At 43.1% G+C, this 13,962-nt stretch overlaps 1 protein-coding gene across 8 annotated transcripts in view; it reads right to left on the bottom strand.

Annotated features, from left to right (window-relative positions):
- LOC133348637 (protein PRRC2C-like) overlaps positions 1-12,966 on the bottom strand; it is a 97,438-nt gene extending 84,472 nt beyond the window's left edge. For 6 of the 8 annotated variants that reach the window (XM_061561562.1, XM_061561563.1, XM_061561565.1 and 3 more), the window contains exons 1-6: positions 12,797-12,966; positions 6,684-6,916; positions 5,591-5,729; positions 4,196-4,319; positions 2,334-2,484; positions 158-289 (exon numbers count right to left, since the gene is read on the bottom strand). In XM_061561562.1, coding sequence (XP_061417546.1) covers positions 158-289; positions 2,334-2,484; positions 4,196-4,319; positions 5,591-5,729; positions 6,684-6,798 — 661 coding nt within the window. In that variant the 5' untranslated portion in view covers positions 6,799-6,916; positions 12,797-12,966. The remainder of the gene's footprint in view (positions 1-157; positions 290-2,333; positions 2,485-4,195; positions 4,320-5,590; positions 5,730-6,683; positions 6,917-12,796) is intronic. The other 2 variants (XM_061561566.1, XM_061561569.1) reach the window with 1 other exon arrangement.
- Between the last annotated feature and the right edge of the window lie 996 nt (positions 12,967-13,962).

Genomic DNA, 13,962 nt, shown 5'->3' with positions numbered 1-13,962 from the left:
CCAAACGGATGATAGGCCGAGTAACTCCCCAACCAGGATTTCAAACTCACAACCTTTTGAGCCAAGCCACTTGGCAGTTGCGTGGATTCCTGGAAACTCACAGTTGTGCATGTCAGTGTGCGTGCGTGCATATGCATGCATGTGTGCAAGTACGCACTCTGTGGGCGGAGGTTTAGTGCGCGCCCAGACGTAGCGTCGGAGGGAGGGGCCGGGACCTGCTCCCCACCCGCCCCCAGCGACGGGAATTCCCTCTGGGAGAGTTGAGCCAGGCCGCCCACTCGTGCTCCAACTGCATTTGGCAACACAGCAGGCCACTTCTCAGCACAACAAAGGGGGATCTCGGATTGAATGCCACACACCTGGGTCTCTGGTGTAGGCCAATAAGTTTCAAAGACGATGCATATATTATCAGAGCGTGTTTGTTTGCATTTTTTCCCACAAGCATGTGTGGTGAATGCAGACTTGATGCTTTGAAGTAGGTATCTGTTTAGGGTTTGAACATCTTAACCTCCTGTTTTATTGCCAGGAAGGTTAAAGCCTATTTATTTTCCCAATAATTTTGATACTGGCAAAAAAGGTTCCAATAGATACATTTGTCTTGTTTCCACTCCCTCATGTTTCATCTTATTAGCCAAAAATCATTATATTATGCATTTCCTAAATATAATGCTCACAAACACACAATTGGCACAAGCCTCTTAAGCTTAAGAATCAATAATTTAACCTATCCAACTAAGGTTGAAACTCTTTATTATTTGCTTTGTCCATCTAACTTGCTGTTTGTAAAAGCAAAGTAATTATCTTAAAGGTGATCCAAGTCTCCCATAAAACAGTACATTTTAGTGTCAATGAGCTTTGAAATTTGTTTTTAAATGTCTCCATCCAAGTCATGTCAAGACCATAAAAAAAAATGCAAAAACCTTGCTAACTAATTCCAAACCATCATTCATCATCACCATCAGCTACCATCTATCCACTGCAGGATGAAGGCCTCCTTACACCATCACCAACAGTCATTGTCCTGCAATGCCAGAATTAATCCCATGCCTGCAGAGTAACGGACCTCATCGCTTCATATACACAATTGTCAACCTCTGCTTTGGCTGCTATCCCATCACCCAAGTTGGCTATTTTTTTTTAAACAATGTTTCTAATTTTGATTAGTGCCCCGATCCACGCCCCACCTTTAGATCTCTCAGGTGTAATTTCAAACACCTGTGTCGCTATGCTTATTTTTTAACACATTTTAGCTATTGCTCCATTAACCATCAGTGTATGGTAAATCATAGTGGGTTATATGTACCAATTTAATCACTTGTTCACGCACATTGGTATACTGCTTTTTATTTTCAAATTCAGCTTTACAAAAGCACTCCATCCGGCTACATAACACCGACCTTTATATTAACGCATTAATTCATCAGTCAAGACTAGCTGCACCTAACCTCGGGGAGTACATTCAGTTCCTCACTTAAGAACACCAGGAAAGTGAAGGTTATTTAAACAGGCACTCTCCTCAGGTTGAAAATGTAGTTCCCAAAATAGGTAAAGAAGAATAGAAACGTAATAGGGTAAAAGCCAGTCGTGAACACTAATTGGATTAACCTGAAGCAGGGTTTGCATTTAGTTCATGTGAATTAGACCATTACATTTCAGTTCATGGACCAATTGGTTGTGGTGTGTTTGCGCAAAATAAAAATACGGAATCTTCATGAACACTGCGTTTTCTATCAGAAAAATGTATATTAGGCCTATATCTTTCTCAATGGCCCTTATTGAGAACCACTGTAGGTTTCCTTATTTAACCAAGCGGTAAGATAAAACCATTGAAACATAAAACATTGCCTATCTTGCAAAAGAAAAAAAAGGTTACATGAAGAACAATTTAAGAACACAATGTTTAATAAAAATACCCAAAACATTACCCTAATGTGTATTATTCTCCTATAAGGCTGTCAAAATAATCACATTTAGCCAACTGCAGATCAGGCGTAACATGAACCGATGTCATGCTAAACACAGCTTGTGTTTGTGTACATGTATGCGTGTGTGGGGAGCGTTAGTCTAGTGCTTAGCGATGAACCCAGCGACCAGTGTTTGATTCCCCACTCATGGCCAACACCATTGACGATTATCCGAATCAGTCCTGGGCCTCCCTTCGTTCGACTCAGCCTCAAATAAGTACCCGGTGCGATCTGCATGCATCGCCACGTGATGCGGGCCACCAACCACCTCGTGTGCAGTGTCGGCCTTCATGACGTGCTCACAAACAGCACTTGTCCCATCAGCATGCTAAAGACTACACAGGGGATCTTGTCTTTGCAGGAGCCTACCTTCGACGGGCTTGGGTGCCGGTTGGGCCCAGGATCGGCTTGTGGCGGCGGGCGGGGGGGAGGTTCTGGCCACTGTGCCCCCATTCCCACCAGCTATCGCTGGGGGGCCAGTGGCCCCGCTCGTATTCACCTCTGCACTCGCAGGCGTCGTCTGTACACGCACACAAACACAAGCAGAGCAAACACCTCCGTTTAACCTCACAGTCAGTGCTGCCAGCCGTCAATAATGGGGCACGGCACACGAGGCAGCGGTGTGCCCAGCGAAATAACTGGCCTCCTCGGTGCTGATGTTGATCCACAGCACCAGGGGCCCCAAGTAGAAAATATACTCTTAAGACTTTGTAAATCCAACAAACTATTAATATAGTACGATCATGTCGTAAGCAAAAATAGATATTAAGTCCACGTAAATGGATTGCATCTTCTCTTAAAATGACACCCCAGCCTGCTGGGCAAAACTGGAAAAACTAGTAGAGGGGTTAAATAAGAACATGCCGAGTCGTAAGATTTGTTTATTCATGCACATAACGTGACTGCTCATCTGCGACGCATAAAATCCTAAGAAAAACACAATAACGTACTTATTTATTTATTATACAAAGGTGTGGCTTTAATATAATTTTGGTTAAATGAGATATATTTAGTCCGGTAATGCATTCTGATTTCCAGATCAGATTTTTGCAGTGGCTACCTATGGGTGTTGTTTGAGAAGATTTCAAAAGACCATGATCATATGGAAGTGAACTGTTTGTAGCTGTAATCCCAAGATGAAATACAACAGTAATATAATACTTTTTGCATCCAGCCAAGTTGTACTGTTGGCAGACCATTAAACTCGTAATTAAATAATGGTAAGCTGAAACATGGCGAGAGGTTAATATCATCCCTCGAGAAATCAAAATAGGTAATGAAAGTCAACTGTGGTAATATGGAAGAAACGGTTCCTGATATGATGGAGAATTTCCAAATCTCAATTAGGGCCTTCAATGGAGAAAACCACCCATTTCACAATAGACAAGGGAGACACTTTGATTATAGCATAGTTCTTATATATAACTAGTACGAGTAGGGCTTTAATGACTGAATAATAATGCACTTTTGCCGACCTCTCACTAGACTGGGTTCTCCTTGGACCTACATGGATTAATATTGCAGCTCTATCCACTTCGAAGGGCCTCTGATACACTGTAGAATTCTGGATAGCCAGATTACACATCTAGCCACACCAGATTAGGTAAATGTATTAAATAACTTTGACCATCTACGAGCAGTCTCTGCTGCTACTCACAGCACGTGGAAGCAGTTGCCAACCCTCCCTATGTGCCTGCCTTGTGTGTTTAGCATATTCTAGGCTCTTACCCCTATGTTATTCAGTGTTAAGATTTCAAGTTCCACATTTTTTCAATCTCACCCCTATGTAGTGCATTCTTTTTCACTCAGTGTTTGTGTCATTTTATTGAGGATACCATGTGGTTCATGCTTGAGAGGGCACCACACTTCAGTATACAGTACATAACCCCAGTACACAATCAACACCACAGATTCTAATGTATTTTAAATTTGTAATATTAGGTGAATGTATAAGATAGTTAGCAACATCACTTAGAATATCATTATTGTAGCAGCTAGTTGGACTTTTCAGATAGCCAGATCAGTGCTTGCCCTATTAGCGAGCAGAAGTTTCACTGTACTGAAATTGCATTCTCAATTTTTTCTATTCAACCACCCTGCCCGTGTTACCTGAGCAGGGGAAACCGAAGGTGAATCTGTAAGGTAGGCTTATTTAATGAAAGTGCTCTTCAGCAGTTCTGGCTTTCATGGTGGTGGTGGCTCGCAGTTCCCAGTTTAGACGGAGCACCAACCTGGCTTGGGGGAGGGGCAACTGGTTCTGTGCTCTCGGAATCCGGTGTCTCGGCAGATGGAGATGAATCCTGCTGCGGCGGCAACTCCGGCTGCTGTGGCTGCTGTGGCTGCGTAGCAGCCGAACTGCGGAAGGCACCCGGGCGCCACGAGGACAACATTACGGCACGCACGACACACCCACAGCGCACACACACCAAAAACAAGCCATGCACACAGCTACAGCACACAACACACGTGTGCGCCACGTTACATCCATCATCCTAGTACATACCAATAACAAACAAAATAATGATACAAGAATCACGTTCCCTGTGGCTGCACGTACTACTGCATGACAGAGACCGGCACAACATACATTACCACAACACATCACCAGTTGCATACACCAACACCACAACACACACCACAATCATAGCAAGATTCCTATGAATGACCATTCTCATGCAAGAATGACCTTTTGCTTGCATAGGTGACGTACTCCCTGGATGATAAAAAAAAACTTTATACCCTTGTACTTTAAAACAAAAGATGGGTGTGTGTTACAATCTGGAGAATGCGATACAACAGCAAAACCATTTGTGATAATTCATATGCGAGTGTTCATATGCAGATACAAATATTGAGCGGTATTATATTTTCATTGGCTAAATAGCACTTGTAGGGAAGCAGTCTAGCCTTTTGCTCCACAATAAACTTTGGAAATTTTCTGTCATAATCATTCGCTCTTCTCTATTCCTACAAAACACAGATCCCCCCTTGCACAGACACTTGTGCCAGCTTTGAATAGTTCAGCTGGCCGATCTACAATTCATCCAGAGTTAATCTAGGCTGGATGCGAGGAGCTCACAAATACTTAAAAGATCTGGGAAAAATCCCATTTGTAGGCTCCTTCATTTATTGGATTGTATAAACTTGCAAGACCAGCCACCATATGGCTAAGCAAGTTGTTTGGCCAAGAGAAGGGGATGATAAATGGCCAAGATAAGAGAAGTGCCCATACAATATGTATGTAGAACTTCTTGTGCACCGTATGTAGCCTGTGGTAGGAAGATTGGCCTCTGTAGAGGGGGATCATGAAAGATACAACTGGGCAACTGTGGAAGCTCTGGCAACAATGGGAGGCAAAGGAGTGACGCTTTCAACTACAAAGCACGGGCCTTAAACACTGGTTCAGTGGGGAGTCCTGGTGGTAAATATGCTAGTTACCCTGTTCTATTCACCCTTAAACACCATGGTCAGTCCTGTAATCTCCTGCCAGTGCGTTTTCACCACTCCAACTGCACTCAAAGTAAACCTTGCCTGACACAATCACATCACCACCATTAAGTGACGAGTTTGCTTTTGTTTTTGCGCTCGTGTGTGAGTGCATTAATGCGTGTGACCTTGCCTCTCACCTGGCAGTGTCTGTCCATCCCTGGGCGTCGTCACCGTCCGTACCGCCCTCGGCATTCAGGCCGGACGAGTTGGGAGGAGCCGGCACGCGGCGTGTTGTGGCCACTTTACCAAGGCTCTGCAGGCCATGGCGCGTTGCGACTGTGGGCATTGCAACCATCACGAATTACAAGTCTACCCAACCATCTGGAATCCTTACTCTGTTCTTTTCTCCTGCAGTTTGGAAGAACTCTAGTGACGTTATACAGGACCCTGTAGATGCCACTCCCCCTGTACATGACCTCATAGCTAAGTAAAGGTTTACCACTCACCCCACCCACTTGTATATGTGCAAGTACATCCTTTTATTTGCTGGCAACATTGATTTTTGAAAGTAACAATGAAAATTATTACTTTGTCCTACCCATCCATGACTCAAAATGGCCATGCACTCCTATTGTACCCTTTTTAAAATGTAATTTTAAACTGCATCCAAAGCAGCTTCATGAGTAATAGAAACAGGGATCTATTTCACCAGAACAGATTTTACATTTTAGTCCTGCAGGTCCTTATGAACCCATGTTTTCCAGCCCTTTGTCAAAAAATGGATCAATTTAATTGGCAGGTTACATTTTTTTGGCCGTCAAACAGCCAGTTTCCTGTTTATTATTTATTACCCTCAATTTAACAAAACATAAATCATATATTTTTATGAATATAGTTGGATGTATGTTCAGCGAGTGGAAGATTCACATTTATTTACGTGCTTTATCAGCAGTTGTGGGGTACATGGGGTGACAAACCTCATTATGCAATGAAAACAGAAGAAATTTAAGATTACTTATAAACTGCCCTTTGTAATCTGACAATTTACGTGTTACTCAGATTAAATGATATAGGCAGATTGGCAATACAAGAGCAAAGAAAGAAGACGAAAATATACATTTTTAACTCAAATCGGGACACCTCATCGTGAAAATTCACACAATCACTCGGGGGACGAGAAGGTAAATCGGTTAACAGCGAGAGCGGGCAGGGGTGAATTTTTACAAGCCTTTTTTTCTGCGAGTGGCGGCAGCGTGAGCGTGGGTGTTCGCGGAAAGCGATGGCACTCACTGGTGGTGCGCTGAGTTTCCAGGGAACGCCCCTTGTAAGTGTTGTACAGGCTCAGGGAAGCGTACTTCGGACGACTATTGTTCCCCTTGCCGTTAGACCCCGCACGATCGGACATCGCGCTGCACACACATCAGGTCGCGCTCGCGTGGGATGGAGGGTGCGTGCTCTCTCCGCTGTACAAGATGCACACGTGTCTTCCGTCACCGATGCTGTTGCTTCTGTTGCTGCTTCTCCTACACAACACACGACGACAACATAATTGTTCAAGTGTTATGGAAATTTGAAAAGTTTGTTCTTTTTCAAGCACGTGCTTGATTTTACTTCCCACTGGCATAAACTGTTTAAATAATAACTATGTACAGAAAATCTTAAAGCAGAAATAGTACTTCACAGACATACATAATAAACAGCCCATCCATCCTGCAATATAATTGTGCATCAATGCATACCAGTGATAATGAACAAGGCAGGGAATAACAGGACTATACTTGCTTTGACGTAACAGTGCAAGTTCCAACTAAAGACTTGACAATAATTATTGTTGTGTGTATTTTAAGAACTTTATGCAACCTGGATTTCCAGGATATCGTGAACAGACTCTAAACCCAGTCAGCCATGTAGAAACACAATTACAGCATGGAACCCATAATAATCGGAACATTACACATTTAAATGTTTGTTAGGGGTCAACTCTGCCTGTCGTTCCTTGAGGGCTGCCAAAATAAGTACCACTTTGCAGGAAGTCAGCAGTGGTTGTCCTATGGATAGATTTGCCCATGCAATGGGAATGTGAAACTTCAACTGCTGGCTGAGGGCCACCAACAGGGATGAACACGGACCCAAGTTTCCTTGAACACGGACTTTTTAAGCGGTAGGTCAAGCGATAACGTACGGCATTAGGAAATATTTTACAATTCGTATGCACAATATTTAACCTGAGACTTTTGTGAACACAAAATTATAAAAAAGCATTTGATTCTCAATCACAGGTTATATAATACCGTTTCAATAAATCACCATATAATTAGCAGATTATAGTAAACTGCAGTGTGACAAGTCACACTGTAACCAGGAGACTACTGTATGGAATGTGTTGACTTCATCCTGGATCTAGCCCCAAGGCAATGAAAAATTCATTGGTTATTTTTGCGTGCGTCAACAAGGCACTCGTGACATTAAGAGCTAATGGGTCCCCCCCCCCCCTCATATACTGCGCCATAGCTGAAATGTACATCACTAACACCTCACTGAGCTCCAATTAGTAAGGTGGTGTGCTTGTGAATGAGATTGAATATTGTACAGTAAACCAAGCAGACTAAACAATACTGCCACGTTAAAAATGGTATAATAATATGGCAAGCTCATTTAATTAAACAGGCAATTCACACAGTCTTAAGGCTGTTTTCAGGAGGGCTCTGTAAATGGTATTATTGTCCAATTCATTAAGTGCTCACATGTAGGTAGAAACCATATTATCTGGAAGAAACCCACAAGGAGATAGATAATACTTACAAGAAGTGAAAAAGGATTTTCACTTTTAACAATTTGATATGTCTCAACATGGTCAATTTTTTTCCTGCTCGCGTTCACTCTGGACTAGAATTTGTACAGACCTGATGAATGACATGCAGCAAACCACTTTTCGGGTCAGGCAGTCTTTGGTCAGGTAAGAAAGGGCTCTTAAAAATGTGATAAGTAGTTCCAGGTTTGTATTCTAGGGCCATTCCCTGACAAAGCGTGGAGCCCTGCAGAGCGAGTGACCAGAACAGAAATTCTTCACCTCATAATCCCTGTGCCATAGCACAAGAGGAAAATACTACTAATCATAATGTATTGCCCTTTATTAAGCAACTACTGAATTAAAGTCTTGCCATTCTTCCCAGTCACGGGGGTTTCTTGACTGTAATCAACCATGCTGCTGGTCAGTTCCACAGAATGTACCATTCTAAAATCCATAACTTGTAAGCATACAGCCAATGTCAAAACTGAATTTGTTAAGTGAAAGAGCAACCGATAAAGCCAACATGAGAAAACTGTATGTTCTAAGGCCAAGTGACACTGCACTTCACAGTAACAAGGACACAATGTGCATACACGCATCTTGCAATGAGCTAGGGAGTAATGAACATGCTCACATTTCAGGCCAAGTGGTATTTCTCTGTGCATTGGCTGTATCGAGACGAAATTTGTGTCTGCCTGAGCAACCAATTACAATTGAGTGTCGGTTTTCATTTGTACATCTTCATAATAACGACTGGATTTGCATTTTAAATCTGTCGTATCATAATGCAAGGGAACGATTAACAAAAAACATGAAACACCACTAACAGGGCACTGTTTATTTTTTGTCATTTAGACATACAACACGGAAATCATCGTAATCTTTATTCGGTGGTTGACACCAGCTCATCCTGATATTCTATTTGAACAATATCTCTGGGCAACCTGTGTAGTCATTTATTTAGGTTTTTTTTTCCATTATCCATAAATGCAAGTAAAAAAAATATTTAAATAAATTTTCGGTTTTCCAAGCATATCGAAATGTCGAACAATAAAAGCCCAACCTCTGACTTTGTCTGCTCGAAAGTATTACGTAGTGATGAGGAGTCCTGCCACATGCCCAATCACAATGGAACCCACCGTGTGGTTTCAATGTTCAAGTGTGCCAATCGGTTCAATTATTACTCAAATTTAACTGGATTTGGCTATCGATTCCGTGACTGTTGAAATTGATCATTAAGAACATTTTTTAAAAATTGACAATTAATTAACAACATAAGAGTCATACACATTTAACAATTACTTTATATGGTGTAGAGGTGGCATAGTGGTTAATGCAATGTGCAACGAAGCTGGTGACACCTGCGTTGGGTTCCAACAACTGATGGAAATTTCTAGTTCCTATAATGGAAAGGACAATTACTTGACCATCTACAAAGCAATACTTATTGTTTCAACCCTTGAGGAAATATTTTCTAAGGTAAGATTTCAACTGACATTGGCATAAAAACGTCTGTTACTGATGTTGGTCTACTGAGTGTTACAATTTCATAGTTTTGTCTGGAAATTACCAAGCTCTTGGTGGTAGAAACTCAACCACCGCCTCAATAGAAAATTACGTTGTGATAAGCACACGCACTATTCGACTATGGTTACCTTAACTACTGTATACAACACATTACAGGTATTTGGCAGGCAACCGAGAAGGAAAAACTGTGGCATTGGCCAAGAGTCAAGTAACCATTTTACCAATCCCTTAAGAATCCACATTGTTCCTTATTAACCGCCTAACTGACTGCCACACACAAACATTAAAAAACTGGAATAAAAATTCACTATGCTGCACTGGAAGGATAAAAGTGAAACACTACCCTGCACCGTACCAGATAACCGTTTTTCACAATTGATTAATGTCTCATAAACAAAAACTTGTGTCACAGCTACCAACTGAGAGCATGATCGGACAACTCCAAATTGGTCAGAAGAAGACCGTACTGCAATGATTGAAAATATACTACGCAGAGCTTTGAGCATGACCGAATCATGTGTAGTTTTTCTCTGAATATGCCCATGTCATCACTCACGCCACTTTTTAATTTGCTCAACATCCTGAAAGTGTCTTGGAACTAAAAAAAGTTAGGCTTACCCGAGTAAATGGCATTGTTATTTCATGAATTAAGACACTGCATACGACCTACATTCTCTATCAATTAATCATATTTTGAAAGCAATTCAGCCCCAAATCAAGATGTGACAACACTCCCAAGAACTTCCTGTTCCTACATCTCAAAGCGACATGCTCTCTGGTAGCATACATTATCTATTTAAGCCTCCAGAGAGCAGAACTTGTGAACACACACACACGAGCAATTCTACATCTACATTGAAAACTAATTTATTTCTGCTTTGTGTTTAGTTTGTGGTCCTTCCCCACACCTCCGATTAGAACGGTGGGCTACGTACGGTGTGTGAAAGTAGCTCAACATATCAACATATTCCAAATGCTGCCAATCTTGACATTAACCAGGTGTGAAAGATCAGGTCAGCTTATTCACAGACCAATGGCAGCTGACCATCACTTTTCTTCAGTACACATGAATGTTGCAATATGAAAGTTCAGCTTATACAGCATCACTACATCTTGGTCAAACCAATGGTGCCAATCGACATTTACAACTTCCTCTTATTAGCTTTGTTTTCCTGAGAAACCCATCATCAACACTTAACCTGACCTCTACTCGTCGAGCGTTAAATGTAATACATCAAAATCTGCGCTGTTAACACTGTCAGTGGCATATAACACACACAAGTCTGCATTGTGGCCGACATTATCACATAGAGCATGGGATGTTGGCATATTTCAAATGGGTCTACTCTTGTAGGATATAACACGCATCATGGTGCAGATTTCTCGACATATCCAGCATAAATTCACAAGAACATATTTCTGTTTAGAATGCATTTTGACAAGGGCCGCATCTCGGGGCGATATTTCTCACGAGAGTCAAAGCGTCTCCCTTTTTCAAAACAGAAATCGGCAAACACTTTCCCATTCCATATTTCCATGGTACGCGATGCTCACCATGGCATGCCATCTGTTGACCTCTCTCACAAAGTGGTACTCATTTCATCCCATTTTTTTTTTATCCCCCAGAGGGATATTGGGATGAGTGGTACCCCAGCTGAAACGTATGACCCTCCAATTTTAAGAGCTCAGCACTACCAACAAGCACCACCACGCCGCCGGATGTAATAAGATAGGTGTTTCACAAAAATAATGTAACGATGAAACCGATGTGCTATATATTTAAATGGCAACCAGTGCCTATTTGAAGAGCCAGGTTTCCACAGTGCAAGCGATTCCAGCCTACTGATCGTAATGTTTCGTAACATTTTACTGGTTTATTATTTGTAAACAATTATATACAACTGTGCTTTTGGCGCACATCTACAGCGTTTGAATATAAACATCCCTCTCGTGTAAGCCATTATAATCAAAAGCACAACCTTTTAACCCTCCGCACGATGCTAGCATAAGCGTTGTATATTTCCTATACACATCGTTCATGGGTCTATTCTTACCGTTGCTATTTTTTCTTCTCAAATGTAAAACCAGGAGTTGGGTTCGCCCCGTGTGCGAATAATGTATACTTCTCACAGCTGCGTTAAAGCAATTAAACCCAACCCGGATGGCGCTGGGTCAGTGGAGGGAGGCGGTGTGGGGGGCGGCGAAAGTGACCCGAGTCACCACCAAATGGGACCATCATCTTTGCGGTCGATAAACACCACACGAGTACCACTTCGGTGGGGGGGGGGGGGGACCCCCCAAACGATGGTTATTTGTCCTATGGAGGACAATGGGCTCCTCGGCTAGCGAATGTTGGAATTTGAACACAGACTCCACAGCCACCCGCAAGGAGGTAAAATAATAATCACCACGCCGGGCTCTTGCATACTGAAGACAACAACTTTAACCACACTGGGCCCCCCATCAAACACCTCAAATATGGCAATGCCCCCCATCACCAAAATCCATCGGTGTCCAATGCCCCGACCACAACCATGGCTGCCGTGACGTCACCGACCATTCAAAGCAAGGCCCCAATTAACGCTCTAATTTGCATATAATTACGTCTCGACCCCCCCACCCAGCCACCTACCACCCCTACTGGCCCCTCGTGTTGTCCCCCCCCACACACACACACACACCCCGCCACCTTTCCCCTTTCAAATTGGCAGCCCGGGCCTGTGGCGGCTCTCAAAACTCCGCGACCTTCCCCGCCATCTTACGCCGGCGACGCGCTCCGGACTCGTCTCAACAAGCGCATGGGGGGAGGACAGCAGGCGAGAGCCAGGCTCGAGAGGGCGACAACAACGCGGCTCGGGCGAGGCGAGCGAGCCTCTATCGTAGTGATACATCGAGAACGACAAGCGGGTCATGAGGCACAAGAGCCATGGGGGGGGGGGGGGCAGGCCTCTCACTGGAAGATGGCGGCGGGCCCTCATCATCACACACCCGCCCCCCTTCCCCCGGGCTGCTTGAACGCGACCCGCGTCGCGAACAATCGGGCGGGCACCGTGTCGCGAAACGCGGCCCGCGTCGCGTCACTTGCCTCGTTCGCGAGTAACTTGGGCGGCTTGCGCTCACGTAGAGACCAAGATGGGGCCGCGGCGTCGTTGGCGATGGCTTCGATGCGATCGGATTGACGGAGTGGCCGGCCGCTTCACCGCGGTGGCGCTTTAGCTGGGAAGCGCCGTTGAGGGGGCGTGGCAGCATAAATTATGTTAATTTATGCGATTGTGGGCGTGGTTATGTTAATGAACAAATATCCCGGATGTGACGTGTACGCCTTTCCGTAGTATTATGTTAATGCGCATGATGGCAGCCAGACGTGATTATACATTTTAGTTTATAAATTAAGTGCTCGGCAAACGTTTTGACGGTACAGCGCACGGTTTACGGTTGCTTCAAAGTTGTGCTTCGAGGTTTTATTTCTCAGACTCCTCCGCCTCAGGAATGTAGATCTGTTAAATTCATTTTCGGGTCTCACACGAACAAAATCTTCCCACAATGCAGTGTGCCAGGCAACATTTAATAAAATTTACTTTGCAAATAAATGCGTTTATTGAGGAGCAATTGCTGATTGTTGAAGTTTACCGAAGAGTCCGTCTGTTACTCAATAGCTATTAGTTAATTATACATACACCTGTACTTCTTTGAAACTGGTCATCAGAAACATGTAAACTGTCATCAGAGTACCAGTGGCGGCTGGTGATATTTATTTTTGGGGGGGCGCATTTTTTTTATTTTATTGAGGGGGGCAAATAAATATAAAGCAGTACCAAAAACCATTTTGACTACTTGAATATAAATTTTGATGATCTTTATTTACATTTCAGACCAAAAGAAGTACCAAAAAGCATGTTTCCTACTTGAACATAAATGTTTCTCTTTTATATACATTTCAGACCAAAGTACCAAAAAGCATGTTTCCTACTTGAACATAAATGTTTCTCTTTTATATACATTTCAGACCAAAGTACCAAAAAGCATGTTTCTTACTTGAACATAAAAACGTTAGTTTCATGCTATTATCAATATGGCTGCGGCTACTTTCATGACGTTTGCATTTGTCAGAGAGATGTTTGAGGTCTCTTACCCCCGTCGTTGTCCACAAAACTTCAGTGCCGACACTTTGAAATAAAAGACAGGGAAAACAAAAAAGAGAATTGCTAACATCACATCCAGCCAGCCACCTCCGTTTCTCATAACAAGCGC

Source organism: Lethenteron reissneri, chromosome 27, assembly GCF_015708825.2.
Source record: "Lethenteron reissneri isolate LAM-NWPU_2019-01 chromosome 27, ASM1570882v1, whole genome shotgun sequence".
NCBI classification, from domain to species: domain Eukaryota; kingdom Metazoa; phylum Chordata; class Hyperoartia; order Petromyzontiformes; family Petromyzontidae; genus Lethenteron; species Lethenteron reissneri.
Note: the sequence above shows the minus strand (reverse complement) of the source record. Positions and strands in the feature narration are given on the sequence as shown.